Genomic DNA, 13,840 nt, shown 5'->3' with positions numbered 1-13,840 from the left:
GTCCAAATGACTTTCTTCTGTATCGTAACAGTCCTGTGATTCTGTAATCATTTGCGACATCTGCAAACTAACTTTTTGTGGCTCATGTACCAGGACACCCAGATTCCTATGTACCTCATAGTTGTCCTGTAGAAGCTGCTGCACAGTTAATTCCCAACTATGACCCAACAACTCACAGTCCAGTCAGGGCTGGTCCGCATCTCTCTGGTAGGTCCATTCTTCAGGATGGTACTGGGTGCCTGTTCTGGAGCTAGGTGCTGTAGGCCTGATCTCAAGATGGCTTTCCTGCAAGATAAAGGAAATACTTAAGCATTTGACCAGCAAAAGATGCTCACATGAGCGATAAAGATCTTGGCAAGCTATAAGTGGGAGGGGGCTGAACTTTCCCCAGGACAGGTCCTTGTATAAAGCTAGGCTTGACCTCTCCAGATGATATCATCCTGAAATCATCAGGAATTAAATGTTAATCTCCAGGACTCTGCTGTGAGCATCAAAAACCATAGCAGCACTTAAAACAAACAAAACACTTTTATTTACAATTAGCTACCAGCTGTAAAAATATTGTGGATGGGATAAAAGCTGTTTGGCAGGGTGAGGGGTTGTGGGAGGAGCTCATGTGATTTAACTACCATGAAAATGTCTAACCAGAGGTGATGGACCTATACAAACCTCGAGGAACTTTCACAAGTCAATGTAAAGTTTTGATTTCTGCAGGTGTAGTTATAATGAGCTTTTGTTTAACAACAACAATTTTGATTTATGTTGCTGCTTTCATGTAGTAAAATGTGTGAAGGACTTATCAGGATTGGTTAATAAACAAACCTTGACAGCAATATGCATTCTTAAAGAATTGGGGCCAATGGCCAAAATTCATCAAACAGTTCAGAGGTCAGTCTGTAAGTTTGAAAGTTTGTTTTCAGACGTTTCATTACCATTCGTAACATCATCAGTGAGAGTCTCTGGTGAAGCACTGGTGGTATGCCCCACCTCTCTATTTATAGGTCTTGGTTCCTTAAGAAGCTAACTTATAGACTTTTCATCAATCTGAGCTACAAATCTTCTCAAGAATCGCTAGTTAAGAGGTCAGTTGCAGGGGTTAGCTTCAAGGAGGAAAGAGAAGTAGAGAGAGACAGAGAGGTTCATAAAAGAAATTCTAACACTTATGGCTTTGGCAGCTGAAGGGACAAGAACCCTAAGTGTGGAGTGCTTAAAATCAGGGATGTACAAGAGGCGACTAACTTGCGAAACTGAGCTATTGCAATGGAGATGGTGCTTTGGAGATTACAGAGACTGGGAATTAGATTACAAGTTTGACATCTTCAGTCTTGATCAGTAGTCCTCATTAGGCAGGTGGAAGATAGACCAGAAGAAGAGGAGGAAGACCAGGGAAGAGTTCCTTAACACCTCAGTTGGAGAGCAGAGTGCTGCCCCACCACTTTAACAAGACCAAAACATTTTATGCCATCATCAAGTTTGTCCTCTGGTGTTAGTGAACCATTCCCAGTTGTCACAGCTGGTGTTGGTAGGTTTGTGGATGACACCAAAATTTCATAGTTCTTTAAAATTAGAGTTGCAGGTAGATAGGATAGTGAGTTGAAAAATGTGGTGCTGGAAAAGCACAGCAGGCCAGGCAGCATCCAAGGAGCAGGAGCATCTGTAGTCCTCACTTTCTCCTAGATAGGATAGTGAAAAAGGCATTTGGTATTCTTTCCTTTATTGGTCAGAAGATTGACTACAGGAGTTGTGAGGTCATGTTGCGGCTATATAGGACGTTGTTTAGGCCACTTTGGAATATTATGTGCAATTCTGGTATGTGGCCTATCGGAAGGATGTTATGAAACTTGAAAGGATTCAGAAAAGATTTATAAGAATGTTGCCAGGTTGGAGGATTTGAGCTATAGGGGGAGGTATGATAGGATGGGGCTGTTTTCCCTGGAGTGTTGGAGGCTGAGGGGTGACGTTATAGAGGTTTACAAAATCATGAAGGGCATGGATAGTATAAATAGACAAAGTCTTTTCCTGGGGTGGGTGAGTCCAGAACTAGATGGCATAGGTTTAGGGTGAGAGGGAAAAGATATAAAAGGGACCTAAAGGGCAACTTTTTCATGCAGAGACTGAAGCAGGTATGAAATGAGCTGCCAGAGGAAGTGGTGGAGGCTGGTACAATTGCAGCATTGAAAAGACATCTGGATGGGTATATGAATGGGAAGAGTTTAAGAGGGGTATGGGCCAAGTGCTGGCAAATGGGATTAGATTATTTTAGGATATCTGGTCAGCATGGGCGAGTTGGACCAAAGGGTCTGTGCTGTTCCATGCTGTACAGCCCTATAACTCCACGACTAATAATCCAGAGGTCCAAGCCAATGCTGTGGGATACTGGTGTTAACTGGTGCTTTTGACAGTTGATGAACAATAAATAACTTTGAAATTGAAAGCTAGTCTTGCTGATAGTGACAATGAACCTCTCATCAATGCTTGTTAAAAGCCTGTCTGGTTCACAATATTCTTTAGGAAAGGAAATCTGCATCCTTGCCTGTCTGGCCTAAAAGTGACTCCAAATGCACAGCAATGTGGTTGACTCTTGACTGTCCTCTGAAATAGTCGAGCAAGTCATTCAGTTCAAGGGCAATGGGGATGACAGCAAATGCAGATCTTGCCAAGTGGGTGCTCATATCCCACGACAGAATAAATGAAAAAAACAAGATACCAATCTGTGGGTAATGTTGGACATGGAAGCTTGTAGGTAGGTTGAAGCTGTGCTCTTCCAGCAGCACTAATCCAAAAAATGAAGCTGGAGGAGGTAAGAGAATTGCTGGGGCCAAGACTATGAAGGGATTTGACATAAAGGATGAGAATTTTATATTTCAGTTTGTGAAACAGAAAGCCAATATCAGAAGCTCATGTACATGTACTGTGATGTACGTTTGTGCATAGGCAGTAAGGTTTAGAACAAGCTTGAGTTCATGGAGCACAGAAAATGTAATGTCAGCCAGGAGTACAATGGAATTGTCATATTTGGAAGTAACGAAGACATGGATGAGGGCTTCAGCAGCAGATGAGATGTGTTTGGACAGAATCCAACAATGTTATGGAGTCGAAGGCATACAGACATATTGAAGACAGATACCCTTCTTGGGGTTAAACACAATACTAAAGCTGACTGTAGATCAGATTCAGCTGTTAGGCCCTCTGTTACAGAATAGCCTCAAGCTTTCATTATTCAGGCTGTTCTATGACAGGGGCAGTACTTGGAGAAACACCACAAACATACATTATACACAGAGGCTAGCAGTGAGGGAAGTAAATGCCAAAATAAACAAGGAAGTATCTTTGTTACTATGGGAACACACACTATAATGGGTTAAAGAAGTCAGCTAATATTTAGGCATTCAAAGCATCAGGGAGGAGAAAGCTAAGACTGAAAATAGTGTAGATCAGAGTCAAGAGTGTGATGCTCGAAAAGTACAGCAGATCAGGCAGCATCAAAGGAGCAGGAGAATCAACGTTTCGGGCATAAGCCCTTCATCAGGGTTTCCCATGAAGCTAGACAGTGTGAACTGTGAATTAACCAGATGGAACTGGTCAACATGAATCTTAAATTAACCAGAGGGAGCTGGCCAGAATGAAAAGAGCTTCTTTTGAGTATTTGTCCCAACATTGGGTTTGCTCTGCAGTACAGATCATCTGTGTGCTACAGTCAGACCAAGTATGGAGATGTGTACTGTTCTGTTTTCTTTAATTCTTTCAGACGGATATGGACATAACTGGTTAGGCCACCATTTATTACCCATCACTAATTGCCCTTGAGAAGGTAGTAATTAGCTGCCTTCTTGAACCACTGTTGTTCTTGGGGTATTGGTACACTCAAAGTGCTCTTAAGGCAGATGTTTGAGGAGTTTTTTGTAATTTCTGGCTTGCTTTTATCGTCACTATATTTATATGATTAGCTCAGTTCAGGACCTGGTCATTGATAACTCCCAGGATGAAGATGTTTGGGAATTCCATGATAGTAATGCTATTGAATGTCAGGAGGAGATTTTCTCTTTATGGAGGTGGTCATTGCCTGGCACATGAGTGGCTTGAATGTTAGTTGCTGTCAGCAGTTATGCTATATGATGATCATACTCTGATATTCCTTCCACCCTTGCTGCCTCACTAGTTTCATTATCAGGTCTCTCCTGATCATTCCTAAGCTCTTTCCATGTCCAGAAACCACAGCCTGCTTCTGTATAACATATATCCAGCCACCAAGCTGCATCACTCTCAGTGTCTGTATAGCTGTTTACTGCCTTTTCATGTATCCTCCTAGACTTTTTGCCAGGCTTCTCATGTACCTCATTCAAACCTCAATCCAGCTGTTACCAGCCTTTGAACAGCTGGTTTTCCGCATCTTCAGGGGAATATGGTGACCTAATGGGAACATCAGTTAATTCAGAGGCTAAGGCTTTAGGAACATGGGTTCAAATCCCATCAGAGCAACTGGTGCAGTTTAAATTCAATGAATAAAGTCAAGGAATGAACAATAGCTTCATGATCATCCTTACTCAGATTAGTATTGATTCTGGTAAAGATCTGTCTGGTCCATTGATGGTTTACAGAACATAGAACATAAAAAAGTACAGCACAGAACAGGCCCTTCGGCCCACAATGTTGTTCAAGGATTATTCCTAATCTAAAATAAAATAACCTAACCTACACAGCCTTCAATTCACTGTTGCCCATGTGCATGTCCAGCAGTCGCTTAAATGTCCCTAATATCTCTGCTTCCACCACCACTGCTGGCAACACATTCTATGTATTCACATCTCTCTGCGTAAAGAACCTACCTCTGATGTCTCCTCTATACCTTCCTCCTAATATCTTAAAACTATGACCCCTTGTGCCAGTCAATCCTGCCCTGGGGAAAAGTCTCTGGTTATTGTCCTTAGGTCCAAGTCTGGCCTACATGTCATGATTCGGAGATGCCGGTGTTGGACTGGGGTGTACAAAGTTAAAAATCACACCACACCAGGTTATAATCCAATAGGTTTAATTGGAAGCACACTAACTTTCGGAGCGACGCTCCTTCATCAGGTGACAATCACCTGATGAAAGAGCATCGCTCCGAAAGCTAGTGTGCTTCCATTTAAACCTGTTGGATTATAACCTGGTGTTGTGTGATTTTTAACTCTGGCCTACATGTGACTGGGTCATAATCTGGAATTCCTTCCCTAACAGTGTGTGTGCCTAACCTTCATGCACTGAAGTGGTTCAAGAATGTAGCTCATCACCACCTTCACAAGAGCATTTAGGGATGGGCAACAAATGCTAAGCCAACCAGTTACACTGACAAAAGAATTTTAATCAAGCTGTCAACCTTATTTCCCTCGATGTTCCCATGATAATGTCTTTGTCTCATTTCTATTTAGCTATTTGAAATAAATACTGTAGGAATTGATAATTGAAATGTTATCCCCAACAGTCCAGAGATCAGGAAAATGCCTTTTTGGAACAACTTGGCATTTCCAGCTGGGATTTTCTAACTCTTCAACGCAATGCCTGAACTTCATTGTAAAATATTTGATCAGAATTGGTGAATATTCTCTCTTTGGCAGTTCCTGTAACTTGCAAAAATCTCACGAGAAAGGAGCATTAACAGATCACAGCATGGATTATCCTAATTTTTAATGATATTAAGAATAAATTAATATGTTGGCTTTTTCTCACTTGAGGTGTCAATGGCAGGGTTGCTGACAGATGGAGGGCTAAGGGACAGACTGGCATATTTCACACACCATGTAAGTAGCTATTAGTGGCGTCACACAAATAGCTGTGAAATTCAAGGAATTCTGAAGCTCAATTGTCGCTGCCCCAGGGATGAGCTGTTAGACAAATTAATCAAACCAAATTCTTCCAACAGTTCTGATCCTTTTCAGAGCACCGGCAGACAAAGCAAGAGATTAGTAGGGCAAATAGCATTTTACACTGTTGAAAGGGGGTGGAAGTACAACAGTAAGAAAGTTTTGCAAGCATGATGTAGAGTTTTATTAAAGACTACACCTGGAGTACTGTGGTAAGCTTCCTTATCCAAGTAGGAGCAAGCTTGCTTTAAAAGATCTGAAACAAATCTTAGATCGATACGTAAAATGTGAGGATTTGTTCATTGTGGAAACTCTGGAGTTTAGAAGAGAATGATCTAATTGAAATGTATGGAATTCTTAGCAGGTTCAATGGAGTAGATTCTGAGGGGCAGTCTCCCCTCAGGCTGGGAACCATAGCCTCTGAATGAGATATTGGCTATTTCAGACTGAGAAGAAGAGAATTGTTTTCACTCAGGGGTTTGAGAGTGGAATTCTGAGCTCCATGTGGTTGTGGATGCTCTGTTCATTATTGAGTATAATCAAGATAGCGGTCAGTAGATTTTTCAGGCATTAAGGGAATCAAGGGCTCTGGGAATAGGACTGGAAAGTGGAGTTGTCATAGAAGGTCAATCATAATCACATTGAATGACAATGCTGTTCAAGGAGCCAGTATGGCCTACTCCGGCTCCTCTTTCTTCTTTGAATGCTCTCATAAGTGTCAAACACTGCAATATTCAAGTACTCCCAAATTCAATTATCACACAGCGACATGCAAATATCCCCAACATATAAAACTAAACATCCTAACTTCCCCATTGCACATTGTTAAATGCAAGTTATACCAATGAATAGGGTGGCAGGCTTAGAGAGAAGTTAAAAATAAAGCTTAAAGAACTGAAAACAATAAGATAAGAACAAACAAAACCTGCAGGGGTGGTGGTGTTGTGATACTGTGTCACTAGTGACCCAGGTTCTAAACCCACCACAGCAATGGTGGAATTTAAATTCACTGAACCAATCTATGATGTCAATAATTGTGACTCCTACAACTATCACCAATTGTTATAAAAACCTGGTTGGTTCACTAACATTCTTTATGGAAGGCAATCTGCCATCCTTACCTGATTTGGTCTACATGTGATTCCAGACCGAAAGCAATGTGGTTCATTTTTAACTGCTTCCTGAAATGGCCTCAGAAACCACTCAGATCAACAGCAATTAGGAATTGGCAACAAATACTGGTCTTGGGAGTGGCATCTACATCCCATGAAAGGAATAGATTTTAAAATGCAATGTTAACAGTAACAAATAATATGAATACTTCAAAATTCAAAACAAATTAAGGAAATAAAAAATTAACTAATTAAAACATGCCAGACATGATTAAAATAATGCAATTTACCACTGTGCCTCAGAGGGCTCTTTCAAAGGCAGGCAAAGTCTATTTCTGGGACTCTGGGTCTATACTTAACATATGAGGATCATTTGATCATTCTGGGTCTATTCTCGATGGAGTTTAGAAGGACGAGGGGGGATCTAATTGAATCATACAGAATACTGAATGGCCTGGAGAGATTAGATGTTGGGAAGATGTTTCCATTGGGAGGAGAGACTAGGACTTGCGGGCATAGCCTTAAGTGTAAAGGAAAAACCTTTTAGAATGGAGATGAGGAGAAACTTCTTCAGCCAGTGGTGAATCAATGGAATTCATTGCCACAGAAGGATGTGGAGGCCAGGTCACTGAGTATAATTAAGACTGAGATAGATTGGTTCTTGAGTATCAAGGGTTATCAAGAGGAGAAAGTGGGAGGATGGGGATGAGAAACTTATCAGCCATGGTTGAATGGCGGAGCAAGTTCGATTGACTGAATAGCCCAATTTCTGCTCCTGTGTCTTATGATCTTATGGTTAACAGTTGTACACATAAAAGTATGTAGTACAGGCATAAAGTAGGTGAATCAAATGTGAAAAATTTAGCTCAACATATTTGGCATCACTGAGGCCTTGAGACAAATTGCATAGCTAAAAGATAAATATTCCTGTGCGTAAGTAGGAAAAGAGGGATCAGAAAAGCTGGATTTGCAATATTGAGAAAAGACACTAATATGAGGAAGAAGGGATATAACCTAGAGGTAAGTTAGTAGATACTCTGGATTTTACAAGGAGATTATATTTGCTGCAGTTAAGAAAATTGAGGGGGATCTCATATAAACCTATAAAATTCTAATAGGACTAGACAGGGTACATGCAAGAATTCAGTTCCCAATGACCAGGGAGTCCAGAACCAGGGGTTACAGTCTAAAGATGTGGGTTAGATTTTAGGACTGAGATGAGGAGAGGTATCTTCAACCAAAGAGTGATGAACGTAAGGAATTCTCTGTCACAGAACTTGGTTTTAGACACAGTTCTTAGGGCTAAAAGGATCAAAGTGGTGAAAGTGGGAACAGGGTACTGAGTCAGATGATCAGTCTACTTCTGCTCCTCTGCTCCTATTTTCTATAGTGTCTATATGATGCGTTTTCTACAATCCAATTAAGCTCATGGACTCAGAAGTCAACTGGACCACACTGGATCAGCAGGTCATATTGATTCTGAGCCTCAGCTTTGACGAAGGGTCAGTTAGACTCGAAACGTCAGCTCTTTTCTCTACTTACAGATGCTGCCAGACCTGCTGAGATTTTCCAGCATTTTCTCTTTTGGTCTCTTTTTTTTGTTATGTTCACAGGATGTGAGTGTCACATCCCTAATTATCCAGAAAGCAGCACCACATTGCTGTGGCGTAATGGTTACATGGTCACCACTGGGCTAACTTCTTATTCCAGTTGTTTTTCTTAAATTCAAATTTCATCATCTGCCACAGTAGGATTTGAATACACATCCTCCAAACATTAGTCTGGGCGTTCTGGATTACTAGTCAGTGACATAACCATGATGCCAGCCCCCCTCGCCCACAATGGCAGCTGTGTAGCCCTAGCAGTGCCAGGATTGAGTGGTAGCCACTGCTGGAACTGCGATCAATCTCCATGGAAGAAAAACCATGGAGACTGGACTTCAAGCTAAATGCAAATCGACAGGCCTAGCGGAGAAAGCTCAGTGAAAGGAGTGTAAGAGATTATGGAGCAAGGTTAAAAGGTGGAGGGTTAAAAGGGTGGAGGGTTAAAAGGCTGGTCTGATCCGGTCTGAGGGTTGGTTCTCATGGGCCCAGGGGAGCTACTAAAGGGTTTAAGCTTCTTCTCTGACAGTGGCTTGTCTGGTAAAAGTTGGGTATCTCTGACATCCTCTGCCACAAATAAAGTAAAGGCAGATATAGAATATGGCCCTGAAGTAACCAATAAATCTTTCCAGAAGTAAGATATAAATGATTTGAATGTGAACATAGGAGGTATAGTTAGTAATTTTGCAGGTGATACCAAAATTGGAGGTGTAGTGGACAGCGAAGAAGGTTACAAGAGTACAAGAGGATCTTGATCAGATGGGCCAAGGCCAAAGAGTGGCAGATGGAATTTAATTTAGATAAATGTGAGGTGCCGCATTTTGGAAAGGCAAATCAGGGCAGGACTTACACACTTAATGGTAAGGTCCTATGGAATGTTACTGAACAAAGACACCTTGGAGTGCAGGTTCATAGTTCCTTGAAAGTGGAGTCTCAAGTAGATAGGCTAGTGAAGAAGGCATTTAGTATGCTTTCCTTTATTGGTCAGAGCATTGAGTATGGGATTTGGGAGGTCATGTTGTGGCTGTATAGGACATTAGTTAGGCCACTTTTGGAATATTATGTGCAATTCTTGTGTCCCTTCTGTAGGAAGGATGTTGTGAAACTTGAAAGGGTTCAGAAAAGATTTACAGGGATGTTGCCAGGGTTGGAGGGTTTGAGATATAGGGAGAGGCTGAATAGGCTGGGGGTGTTTTCCCTGGAACGTCCGAGATTGAGAGTTAACCTTATAGAAGTTTATTAAAACTATGAGGGGCATGGATAGGATAAATAGACAAGGTCTTTTCCCTGGGTTGGGGGAGTCCAGAATTGGAGAGCATCGGTTTAGGATGAGGAGGGGGGGGAGAAGATCGAAAAGGAATCTAAGGGGCAACGTTTTCACGCAAAGGGTGGCGCACGTATGGAATGAGCTGCCAGAGGAAGTGGTGGAGCCTGGTACAATTACACCATTTGAAAGGCATCTGATTGGGGGTATGAATAGGAAGGGTTTGGAGGGATATGGGCCAAGTGCTAGTAAATGGGTCTAGATTAATGTATGATATCTGGTCAGCATGGACAAGTTGGACTGAAGGGTCTATTTCTGTGCTGTACTATCTCTATGACTCTATGACCAAAACTGTACACAGTACTTTAAGTGTTGGTTCAATCCACTTTATATTTGGAAGAAGACTTTCCTACTTTATATGTCATCTCCCTTGTATTAAAAGCCTACATTCCTAAAAGCCTACATTCCTACACGCCTTCCTAATTACCAGTTGTACTTTTTTGTTATTTTTAATTGTTTATACAATATTGGCTTTGCTAGCCAGGCCAATATTTATTGCCCATCCCTAGTTGCCCAGGAAGCAGTTAAGCATCAACCACATTGCTGTGGGTCTGTAGTCACATGTAAGCCAAACCAGGTAAGGATGGCAGATTTCCTTCCGTAAAGGACAAAATACTGGGTTATAGTCCAACAGGTTTATTTGAAACTGCAAGCTTTCAGAGCCTCCGCTCCTTCCTCAAGTAGCTAGTGAAACAGAATACTTCAGGCACAGAATTTATAAATAAAAGATCAAAGGGTCATACAACTTATGCAAATATATTGAACAAACCTAGATGGCTATTAAGTCTTTAATCAGTTAGAATGGAGGTGCAGGTTTTGATTGATTAATTTGTAAATCCCAGTATTTCTTTTAAGTTACTGCCCCACTCCGGGCACCATCCTACAACTCAACTGCTTCATCCTTGATCACAATATCTTCACCTTTGAATACCAGTTCTTTATCGAGACACATAGAACAGCCATGGGGACCAAATTTGCACCCCAATATGCCAACATTGTCATACACAATTTCAAATAAGAGTCCTTTGCTGCACCGACCAACGCTTTACGCCAGATATATTGACGGCATTTTCTTCCTTTGGACGCCTGGCTAGGAATCACTGAAGCAACTACATAGTGACATCAACAAGTTTCATCCCACCATCAGACTTACTATGGACTACACTTTAGTATCTGTCTCATTCTTGGACACTTGCATCTCCATCAAGGACAGACACCTCAGTATCTCACTCTACCATAAGCCCACGGTAACCTTCCGATGCTACACTGCTTGAGCTTCTATCCTAAGCATATTAAAACAGCCATTCCCTACAGACAATCCCTATGTGTACACAGTATCTGCTCGGATGAGGAGAAATGCGACAAACACCTGAAGGTGTTGAGGGACGCCCTCATAAGGACAGGATACAATGCTCAACTCATTGATTGCCAGTTCTGACGTGCTACAGCGAAATACCATAATTACCTCCTCGAAGACAGACACCCGAAAAGATTGATGGGATACCCTTCATCATCCAGTACTTCCCGGGAGCAGAGGGACTGTGCCACGTTCTTCACAGTCTGCAATACGTTATCAATGAGGATGGGCATCTTGCCAGGATCTTCCTTACACCTCCATTTCTAACCTTCAAACAACCGCCAAACCTTAAGCAGACCATTGTTCGCAGCAAACTAACAGCCTTCAGGACAACAATGACCACAACATCATGGCAACCACTGCAAGTCATATGAAAGCATAGACATGGATTTTACCATTACACGTGGGGACACCACCCATCACAGGCACAGCAGGTACTTAAGTGATTCGGCCAATCTTGTCTATCTCATACACTGCAGGCAAGGATGCTCCGAGGTAAGGTATATTGGTGAAACCAAGCAGGCGCCATGACAACAGGTGAATGGACACAGTGCAACAATCGCCAGCAGGGATGTTCCCTCCCAGTGGAGGAACACTTCAGCATACAAGGACATTCAGCCTCAGATCCTCAGGTAAACGTCCTTCAAGGAGGACTTTGGGACATGCAACAACACAGAGTTGCCAAGCAGAGGCTGACAGCCATGTTCAGTACCCATGAGGATGGCCTCTTGGATCCATGTCACACTACAGTTGACCCCACCACACTTTACATTCACACACACACTCTCTCACACAACACACATACACACTCACACAGACATCCTCTCATACATACACATTTGCACTCACACTCTCTCACAGGCATATATTCCCTCACACTCATGCACACTCTCTCTCAAGCGCTCGCACGCACACACATGCTCTCACACACGTAAACTCCCTCACACTCATACATATATGCTCTCAGACACATATACTCCCTCAAACTGACACATTCTCCCTCTCAAGTGCGCGCACACACACTCTCTCAAGAACACGCTGACACACACATCCACACTGTCTTCCACTCTCTCCCTCATACACACACACATATAAATGTATGGGGTGAATTTGCATTTGCAGATTTGTAGTTGCAGATACATTCTATTTTGTTCAAAATGCATACCATCTGCAAACAGTTAGTCATTGTAGCATTTTATAAGTTTCTACTTTGGAAATAAAACCAGTCTGGCTCCAGGCTGAGATACAAACAGACTTGAAACATGACCTCAACCTAAAATGCATTGTCTGACCTGAGGTGTCACCCTTATTCTGATAAAACTTGAAGTAACCCTGGGATAGTGACTTAAAAGAAATTAATCAATCGAAACCTGCATCTCTAAACTAACTGATTAAAGATTTAATAGCCATCTAGGTTTGTTCAATACATTCCCACAAGTTTTATGACCCTTTGATCTTTTACTTATAAATCCTACGTCCAATGTCTCACTAACTGCCTGAGGAAGGAGCAGAGGCTCAGAAAGCTTGCAGTTTCAAATAAACCTTTTGAACTATAACTCTGTGTTGTGTGATTTTTGACTTTGTCCACCTCAGTCCAACACTGACACCTTCACATCATGGCTTCCGTAAAGGACATTACCGAACCAGGTGGTTTTTACAGCAGTCGTTAGTGGTTACATGGTCACCATTAGACCAGCTTTTCAATTCATATTTACCACATTTATCCTCTACATTTCACCATGTCCAGGTCACCAGAACATTAGTCTGTGGTTCTGGATTTCTAATTCAGTGACATTATCAGGTCAACACTACCTCCTCCGCATGCTAACTTTTTATGATTCATGTAGAAAGACACCCAGCTCCCATCTTAACATAGTATTCTGCAGTCTCTCTCTATTTAAATAATATCTGATTTCCTATTTTTCCAACCTAACATGACAACCTCACATTTTCCATGTTAGACTCCATCTGCCAAAGTTTTACCTAGTCACACCAAAATATTTGTATCATCAGCAAATTTATTACAAAACAACTGTTGTTTAATTTAAATCAACAATATACATTATAAATAGTTGAGTCCCCTGCAACAATCCATATTGCAGTCCACTAGTTACAGTTTGTCAACCTCAAATTGACCCATTTATATCAATGGAAAAACTCAGCAGGTCTGGCAGCATCTGCGGAGAGAAATCAGAGTTAACATTTTGGGTCCAGTGACCCTTCTTCAGAACTGAAGTTCGGTTTTCCAGCAATTTCTGGTTTTGTTTTTATTTCTGATTTTCAGCATTTGCATTTTTTTCAGTTTTCAGTTTTCCATTTATATCATTTTTTAAAAAAATTAACCAATCCTCTCTCCACACTAATATATCACCCCTCCCCCAATACCATAAATGCTGTCTTGTGTTGTTATCTTTTGAGTCACCTTATCTAATGCCTTTTGGAATACCAAGTAGAATCCATCTACTGGTTCCTCATTATCTACCCTCCTAGTTACATCCTCAATGTACTCTAATAAATTTGTTGAACATGTATTCATTTCTACAGAACCACGCTGACTTGATTTGAGTGCATTAGTATTTTCTAAAAGTTCTGCTATTTCTGTCATA

General features: G+C 41.5%; 1 protein-coding gene across 6 annotated transcripts in view; it reads right to left on the bottom strand.

Moving 5' to 3' along the window:
- The window catches only part of dgki (diacylglycerol kinase, iota), a 254,803-nt gene that overhangs the window by 204,827 nt on the left and 36,136 nt on the right, over nucleotides 1-13,840 (bottom strand). For all 6 annotated transcript variants that reach the window (XM_043708940.2, XM_087997517.1, XM_043708943.2 and 3 more), the window contains exon 2: nucleotides 177-285. In XM_043708940.2, the coding sequence (XP_043564875.1) occupies nucleotides 177-285 (109 nt within the window). The remainder of the gene's footprint in view (nucleotides 1-176; nucleotides 286-13,840) is intronic.

This window comes from Chiloscyllium plagiosum, unplaced genomic scaffold (genome assembly GCF_037043375.1).
Source record: "Chiloscyllium plagiosum isolate Xiang-an unplaced genomic scaffold, Cpla_swu_hap1 HiC_scaffold_19, whole genome shotgun sequence".
Lineage (NCBI taxonomy): Eukaryota > Metazoa > Chordata > Chondrichthyes > Orectolobiformes > Hemiscylliidae > Chiloscyllium > Chiloscyllium plagiosum.
This window is presented reverse-complemented; position numbering and strand designations above follow the sequence as displayed.